General features: G+C 46.2%; 1 protein-coding gene across 1 annotated transcript; it reads right to left on the bottom strand.

Moving 5' to 3' along the window:
- Positions 1 to 207: 207 nt before the first annotated feature.
- LOC124678778 (agmatine coumaroyltransferase-1-like) lies at positions 208 to 1,649 on the bottom strand. The gene has a single exon (XM_047214634.1). The coding sequence runs from the start codon at positions 1,647 to 1,649 to the stop codon at positions 297 to 299; it is 1,353 nt and encodes a 450-aa protein (XP_047070590.1). The 3' UTR covers positions 208 to 296.
- Positions 1,650 to 9,203: the final 7,554 nt, after the last annotated feature.

Genomic DNA, 9,203 nt, shown 5'->3' with positions numbered 1-9,203 from the left:
ATTATATATTACTCCTTCCGTTCTTTTTTAATTAACTCAAATTTAGTATAAAGTTGTACTAAGTCTGAGTCAATTAAAAGAGAATGGAGGAAGTATTAAACAACGGTATCAAACTGTATGAGCACGCGCAATATGATTTCCCTTAATCATGTTAACGACTTCAAGCTTAGAAATTGGTTCGTTTATTGTGCCAAAACAGCATGAACAAATAATAGTAATTAAATCAAAGAAGCATGCAGCTAGCTAGCTAAACGTGATCGAATCCGGCATGGCAAGTAGGTGCGAGAGAAGCAGAGCTAGACGTCGAGGGTGTAGCAGCAGTTCTTGAAGGTGTCCATGTCACGGCTGAAGAGCGGCACGTAGGCGTCCACGCTCCCGTCGCCCAAGAAGGACGGCAGCAGGATGAGCAGGCCCTCCACCGGCAGGTAGCTGGGCATGAAGAAGAACGGCCGTCCGCCGCCGAAGTCCATGTCGTAGAACGGGATCCGCAGCCAGCTGTCGACCTCGATGTTGGGGCTGAGCACCATCTCCGCCGCGTCGGCCGTCGCCACCAGCCGCTCCTTCTCCACGGCGCCGGAGCTGGCGAAGTCGATGAAGGACTTGAAGTACCCGTCGTTGATCCGGGCCACCTCCCGGTTGATGAGCTCCACTGCGTGCTTGACCGGCCTGGTCACCAGGTCCCCCGCCGTGGCGGTTGGCCGCGCCCAGAGCACGACGTTGCCGGTGTAGCCGTCCGGCACCCCAGGGCTCATCCGCGCACGCCCGTCCACGGCGATGGCGACGCTGGTGGACTCCCCGCCGTCGAGCCCGCGCGCCATCGTCATGGTCCGCCACAGGTGCGCCACCACGCACTGCAGCGTGCTGTACGGGCGGTGCGCACCCGCCGACGCCTGCGCCTTGAGCTTGGAGATGAACTCCCGGCTGAAGTGTATCTTTTTTACCACCACCTCGTCTTCGTCGTCGTCGCCGGCAAGGGCATGGTGGACAGCTTCACATGCGCCGTGAGCCTCCTGGTCGTAGGGCTTGAACTCGACGCCGCGGTGCTCGTACTCGACGAGCGGCTTGTCGCGGGGCTGGAAGAATGACGCGCGGTCGTGCACGGGGATAGGGTCGATGGCGGCGCCGCGGGTGGCCTGGCTCCACGCGACGAAGAAGTTCCCCGTGGCGCGGCCGTCGGCCACGATGTGCTGCGTGGTGAACCCCACGACGAGGGAGCCGCAGGGGAAGCGCGTGACCTGGATGAGCATGAGCTCCTCGGGCCCGTCGTCGGCGCTCGGATGCAGGCACAGCACCTCGGGCGTGGGCTTGAGCGGCATGACGCTGTCGAGGGACACGTCGGCCGTGGCCTCCACGAAGCGCGCGCCGGCGTCGTTGAGGAGGATCGCGCGGCGGTTGCTGTCGTTGGCGTCCACCACGCCGAGGCGACCGGCCCACTCGCGGTAGTCGACGAGCGCCCTGGCGAGCCCGGCCTCGAGGACGGCGTTGGGCGGCGCGGGCGGGCGGAAGGCGTAGATGACGGAGATGTAGGTGTCGAAGTTGGCCTTGTCGAGCACGGTGAGAGGGACGACGTCGGCCGTGCTGCCCGGAGCGACGCCGCAGCCGGCGTAGTCGGGAGTGACGGCTTTGGACGAGTGCACCGTGATCTTCATTTCGGATGGACAGCTACTTTGCTAGCGTACGTACGTGAGCTAGGAAGCTATGAGCAAGTGACTGGGCCGAGGTAGCTGACACGACAAGCTAGATTGGCGGTGTGTGATTGATTACTGGATACTGTCTGTGAGATTGTGAGCTGATGGTGGAGCGTGTTGTATATATAGAGTATATAGTAGTCCAGCTTAAGAGTGTTGCATGCATATCATGAGATGAGATGAGATGAGAGGGTGTGGTTGGTGGATCGCGCGCTGACTGCTTCAACGAAACGAAACGATGGTTGGGCCACCACGACCAAGCATGTCATATTTGTTCTTGGGGAAGACGGAACTGGTAGTAGAAAGCAAGAGCTGACCATGCCATTTTTGCCTCTTGGTCCAGAAGAAGAAACTGCTAGCTAGCGGTAGTCGTTGTTGTAGTTGCGTGTCTTGAAGAGGACTGCAGTTAGCGGAGGATGAGATCGGGACGCCGCGCGCGCGCGTTTAGATTTCAGCAGATGGCGACCGGGAGAATAAAATAGAACTCCAATTGTAAAAAATTAAGGTTTTGCTAATTCTCCATCTCTGTCAGCAGAATTAGCTCACAGCATCTCAACAACGCGTCAATGCGCTATTAGTGGTGTTGGCATGCGTGTTCCATCCATTTGAGAATGGAGCTGCCTATACCAGCGCTCCACTAGACTAATCTCAATAGACATTCTGATCCAAAATAAGATAAATTCAAACTTATAATAGGAGACTATGGAAGGCGCATAACGATAGAATCTCCAAGAACATGTAGGAATTTTGGTCCATATTGGACCAACACAATAAATATTTCAGAAATTCCTAATAAATCCTAGAGGCCCACATGGCTCATTCATTGCATGGCAGGGGTGGACAAAAGTTTAGTCCCACATTGCTAGTTGAAGAAGAGTTGGAGCAGCTTATAAGGGGAGCTTTTCATACTTTTTGTAAGAGAGAAATAATAGGAGGAAATAGGAGCTGACCTCACGCGCGCTCCTCCTCCGACGACGCCGCTCGCTCGCCTCGTCACGTCACGTCACGTCACGCCGCGGTTTGCGGGAATGCCTCGAGCCGAGAGCCTCTCTCGACATGGTCATGTTTATAACAACCACACCGCTACAAGGGTTCGAAAAAAAAATGTTAAGGCAATAACACAAACATGCCCAAAGAAAAAAAATAAGGAATGAAGCAATGACAAAGCGATGAATCGATGATCCTACAACCGTTGCGCCCTCAGTCTTAGATCATGTGTCCACGCTCTTGCTTTTGCTTTCTACTTGGCAATGGAGTTTCTGGACATCACCATACTCCTCTACTTGGCAATGGAGTTTCTACTTGACAACCATTGCGCCCTCAAATCGTTCTTGCATTGCGCCGAGAGATCTTGGCAATGCATGCATGCGTTACATGGTAGGTGAGGCATCAGGCATGGGAACAGTTGAAAAGGGCGGAGTTCTCCGATTTGAGGATCAGGATTGGATGGGTCAAATTACAGTTTCTACGTACGGAACGATCGATGTCATCTAGATCAAGTTTACCCATTTTTTTTTTCTGCTCCTCGCCCCGAATCGGCACCATCGAGCTGAGCTGGCCTTGCCATTTCTTTCGCCTCTTCCGGGAGAATGAATAGTTGCATGTGCATGTACCGACGTTTTCAGCACCGGGCCGGAGTAGGTGAGCAGAAGATCATGTCGATACGCCTCGCTAACTTGAGGCGCGCAAGCTTGGGACTTTACCTGTTCGATTGGTAACGAGCATGGCCATTAAACTTCGCTGGTGGATAAGATGATACGACACGAGTGATCCATGGAGAAAAGATAGCTTTGGTACATTTAAATTTAGATCTTATTTATTAGAGTATAGTATAAATATATCTAAATTTAACTAAATTAATTTAAGATGACTTTTATGAATGGAGGGAGCAGTATATTTCTGTCTGCGGAAATGCGATAGCGACGTAACTCCCCGCCCATTTCTGCAGCTATCGGTGACATTCTTGATTCCTGTTCTAATTTCACCGGTCAGACTTGCTTGAAGGAACTCGTTAGCAACAGCTCTGCTCAAGGTTCACACCAAACCATGCCTCGGTCAAATGGCTATGGATCGAACGTGGAAGCACGGATGCATGCATGTATGTAGTACCTACGAAACAAGCATGTGGTTTGGAGAAGGCAATTTCTTTCCTCAGACGTTATAGTCGTTGGCGTCCGGTTGGTCAAATCAGCTAACTACTAGTATAAGTATTCCCTTGAAGTTTCTCTGTTGCCCAAAAGAAAATGTGTTCTTTACAAACTTTATCACTAGCTAGTGGGCGGCCTGGGAGAATTGCTATGCTATCGTGATTTGATATGTCCAGTGCGCCGAGAACCATCAAAGTTGGAGGGATATGCAACAAGGACCATCGTATCTTAGATCCAAAGGTAATCAAGCAGCCGAGCCGCCGTATATAGACAATGAGCACGAGTGACTTCGTCCTATTTCATTCACTGTCATTTTCAGGTTAGATCACATCGATCTCGCAGGACTGCAACTACATGGTGATTTTTTTTAAAATAATGCGAATTATTTTATAAAATGCAGGAGTGTCACATGTATGACATTCTCCTCCCATGGTTTTTCTCGCGGTTGTAGCTAAAACCATGAGAAGAATTATGAACGGGGAAAGTACCTCCTGAGCATATGACTTTAGCGCGCATGTATGAAGCACGTTCTAAAATAATTCATCCGCTCACTTTCACGGCCGGGTGGACGGGTGGTCTTAGAGCATCTCCAGCCATGTCTCCGGAAAGGTTTCAGGACCCCTTTTTTCATCCGAACGGACGAAGACGGTCCAGTCACGTCCCCAAGTTCTCGTTTTCGTCCGGATTTAGGTCTAAATCCGTCCGGACTCCCCAGGCCATCATCGGTTTCCCGGGGTGCTGCTGGGGACTCCGGATGAAGCAAATTCGGTGCTTTGGTCCGCATGTCAGTGAAGATTCCGCGCTTTGCCCCGCGCAAATTTCCCGGAACGGCTGAAAAATCGTTGCTCCCCATATCAAAAATAGGTCTAATTTGGACCAATTTCCATTCGGATTGTGCCCCGGGAGGACCTCTAATGGCTGGAGATGCTCTTAGTGGATCCCGTGTATACGGTCTGATAATAGACTAGCTTTCGTAAGAATAAAGGGATCGAACTGATCAGCCACAAACTAAGACTCGACATGGCGCTTGAGGTTACCGTTGACTAAACCTCAAATCAAGTATTCAACCATAATCTTGCCACTCTCCATCCTCCATGTGCATTTCTCACGTGAAAAAATTCTCCACGTTTCTACTTTACCGAGCTAGAAACTGACTATCATGAGCAATTCTACGAGTTGATTTTTTCTTTCACTTGTTGCCTTTTCAGTATCAAGCAAATCTAAGATATCCTTGATTAATCTGTGAAGGGAAGTCGTAAGATTATTCCTTTCAACGGAAGTTACTACTATATGGTTTATGAGTAATAAGGTGCTCTTAACTATGGACAATTTAGCTAAACGGAAGTGGAAAGGATGTCAAAAGTGTTGTTTTTGTGAGTCCACGGAAACTGTTAATCATTTGTTTATTCAGTGCCTTTTTGCAAAGATAATATGATGTATGATATATCTTTCATATAACATTCCACCGCCAGCTAATATTACTAATATGTTTGGTAGATGGCTGAATGGTGTGAAGAAAGATGACAAACAAAAGATTCGTATTGGTGTGTCGGCCATTTGTTGGGCTATTTGGAGGACTCGAAATGGTTTTATATTTAACAAACAAATTGCAACTAATTTTTTGCAGGTTATCCGGCGAGCTGCTTATTCAATCCAGCAATGAGTTTTCCTTCTTCTGGTGGAGCAGCAGGAGGGTATGGTTATTGGATGCAACCGGATGCTAGTGGTTACTCAGGACTTCTTTTTCAAGACTACTGGGTGGCGGCATCTTAATAGACTAGCAAATGCATAGCTTTTCTGAGTCTCATATTTTCAGCTGGTTGATTCATGTATCGACCTTAGGTTTTCCATGATTGTAATAAGTGATGATGAACATTTTGTGACTTGATACTTTGGTTAATAAAGCAAGCCGTGTGCATCTATTGATGCAGAGGGTAGGGCTAAGCTCCTTTATCCAAAAACTACTACTGCAGTACTTCCTCCTTCTCAAATTAGAATGTCCATAGTTTTTTGTCTTAAATTCATATTTGTTAAAGTTTAAGCAATTATGAATAAAAAGTATCAACATCTACAATTTTAAATGCACATAAATATAAAAATATTGATTTTAAATTATAAGTGTTGACATTTTTTCTATATAGTTGGTTAATCTTTGAAAATTTTAACTTTATCCAAACACTATAGACATCCTATTTTAGGATAGAGGTAGAAGTAGTAATTTGTGTAAGTGCGTACAGGTCATCGGTCAGAAACCGCTAAAATTCACAAATCTCAGCCAGACCGTCGGATAAACCGGGAATGTCTGTCTTTCAGTGAAATTGCCTGAAACTTTGCTCGCGCTGACCTGCTCCCTCTGATCTTGACTTGTGAGACACGTACAGTCGATTGACCAATTGAATTGAAAATTCGAAATGGAACCGCGCGCGGCGCGTAGAGTTCGTGTGTGTGAGTTGGATTCGGACCGACGATCGATCAGCCAAAACACGTTTGACTTGTATCTGGGTTTGGTGAGTCAATAAAACGGACTTGGAACGCGAGGCCCCGATGTGACACTGGAGTATTGGTGCATCATCCTCATCCATGAGTAGTGACAGACTGCTGACAATCCAGCTGAAAAGTCCCGCTGCCTGATCCAAGCTTCAGACGAAGGTCAAAAAATTGACGCAAATGGTCCAGCTGAAAAGTCTACCTGCCTCATCCAACCATCCTCTAGAGGCAACATATCTAGTGGATACCATGATACCAGTTATCAAAAAATAAATATAAAGTTTCCAAAAAAAATCCCCAAAGATAATTGGAAGTTTCCACAAGGAATGTTTTTACAAGCTCTAAAATTTTCAGAACAAAATTCCTAACATACCATGAGAAACGAAAAAAGAAAATTGAGATGTGAACGGTGTTATTTATGGTTTTGTCTTTTTTACACTATTCATGCAGGATTTGTCATTTTTGTTTCGAATTTGGTTCTGAAAATTTTAGAACTTGTAAACACACATAATATGAACACTCACAACTATTTTCGGATTTTTCAGAAACTTAAATTTGATTTAAAAACTGGTACCATGGTATCATTTAGTAGCTGATATCACTAGATATGTTCTCATGCAGTAGATGTCAGCCATAGAGCATGCCAAAAGTTGGCTATGGCCCCGTTTCCAATGGACGCCGATGGATTAAGCGTCAATAAGTACCTTCATAGCCTAAGGGTTATCCGGTCGGGGTTGGACGTCCATCCGAGTCTCAAACGACTCCAAAGCTTCAAATGCAAAATGGTTTTGTGTATTTTATTAAACATGTGCTTCATGAACTCAACTTGTCGATCGCCACCCCTCAAGCAACCCCGAAAAGTTTCTATACGAGGACCTTGTCTTAAGATGAACCCCCGCATTGCAAACATGAAATCTTTCAAGCTCTATTCTCAGTGAAAAGGACAGGTTGAACAATAATTTACCATTGAATGTATGTGACCTTTGTGGCTATCAGTATTTGAAAATACATAGACAACAAAAAAACGTTGTTGCCATGCTACGCCCATTCGAATCATGAGTGTTTCGTTAAAAGAAATCACTGGACTCCTCGAGAACTTTGGTACTTTTTTTTTTGAGAAACACAGTACAACCGTAGACGCTCATATACACGCGCATACACTCACCCCTATGAACGCACACACGCACACCCTACCCCTATGAGCACCTCCGAAAGACCGAGCCGACGGATTGGGTCTTAAAATTGACGAAGTCACCACAGGCGCCTCGCTGTCGACGGGAACGTCGCCTCCCACTGAATGAATATTTCGCCTTTATGAGACACACAGATGTCAAATCTGGGATTTGAACTCTGGTGGGCTGGGGGTACAACCACCCTCCTAACCACCCAACCTCTACAACATGTTGGGTTTGTAGGACGGAAAACCATAGGAAATTTTCATATGGTCTAACTTACATGCAGTCCCAACCAAAATAACTTCCTTACTAAAACTCATAGAAACTTCTCGTGTTCCTATGAAAAAGAATTATGTGCCCAGAATCATTTATAAAATTTGGTGTTTTGCTTGTACGGGGCAACCAATCGAACAGTTTTTTTATTAGAGAATGTGGTGCAAAAGTGCAGCCCATCAAACAAACGACTGTTGGGCAGCCCATTGACCGCACTTCTGTAGGCTGAAGGTTAGCTGCAAGCTACTCTTGTCTCAAAAAAAAAAAAAAGCTGCAAGCTACTCAAGTCTCAAAAAAAAAAAAAAAAAACTGAAAGCTTCTCTCCATCTTCTCCCTAAATAGGTCAGGAAATAGTTGTTTACGCTTCCGAAACATGTAGTGAGGATGCTGTGGTCAAGGAGACAAAAATTAATTCATTTTTCACAAGAAAGAGGACGTCAATTGTGAATCTCATGAAATGTATTTTGTGGTTTAGAGTTGTGTAGGCGAGGGTTAAGGAGACAAAAAAAAAATTCATTTTGCTCTTTTTTTTGTTTTAGAGTGGTATAAGAAATATATATATATATATATATTGTTGGTAGGAATGAATTTTGTGGGAAAATCATTTTAATTATATAAGTTCTTGAAAACACTACAAAATATAACTTATTCTTGTCATATAATTTGATTTTCCAAATAAAATGTAACCCCCCCCTCCCCCCTCCCAAGACACACACACTTCCTGCAAGGTCCGCAGCTTGTTATGCGTAGGCTTGACTAGATGGACCCAGCGCGCTCTGCCGCGCCGTCCTCTGCTAATTGCATTTAGGTTTTGCAGCGTGACTTTTGTTCCTTCTCCTAATTCCACTCACATTAAGATAAAAATAAATTATAAACAATTCACCTAATTTTATCATGTATACAAACATATTTTGCAGCATCAAAGCACCTTTGTCTATCTTTCCAGCATCTTCTAGAGTAATTTACTTATTTTTTTGGGGTTTGCCGGTTTTGGGTTGTTTCCCCGTAATTTGTGGTAGTGCCCAAGAGCACTACAAGAAAAGTTGCTATGGCCGACGAAGTTGAAGTCGCGCCGTGGTTGCTGGTGTACCATGGCCGACGATTTTGGTCCCTCCGTGGTGCATGTCAAAACTTTTTTTTCTCGTTTTTGAGGCCACCTAGCCCGACGAAAGCGGCCAAAACGTCGCGTATGGTGGCCCGGGACGTGGTGCATCGCGAATTCTCGGGTTCGCCGGCCGAGTCAACGCAAATCCGCACCGCCGAGGGATGTAGGGCCCGGATGGCAGCCTCTCGGCATTGTTTTTTTCTCGATCGCGCCATCTCGTTCAACGTTCTCCGATCGAGCCGTTTACGATGCAGGATCATGGGTCCCGCATGTCATCCTCTATGAACCAAAATTCTTTCTATTCTTGGATTTTTTTGACCCCCGATTT

The sequence above is a fragment of the Lolium rigidum genome, chromosome 7, assembly GCF_022539505.1.
Source record: "Lolium rigidum isolate FL_2022 chromosome 7, APGP_CSIRO_Lrig_0.1, whole genome shotgun sequence".
Classification (NCBI taxonomy): domain Eukaryota; kingdom Viridiplantae; phylum Streptophyta; class Magnoliopsida; order Poales; family Poaceae; genus Lolium; species Lolium rigidum.
The sequence above is the reverse complement of the archived record's forward strand: the minus strand, read 5'-3'. Positions and strand labels throughout refer to the sequence as shown.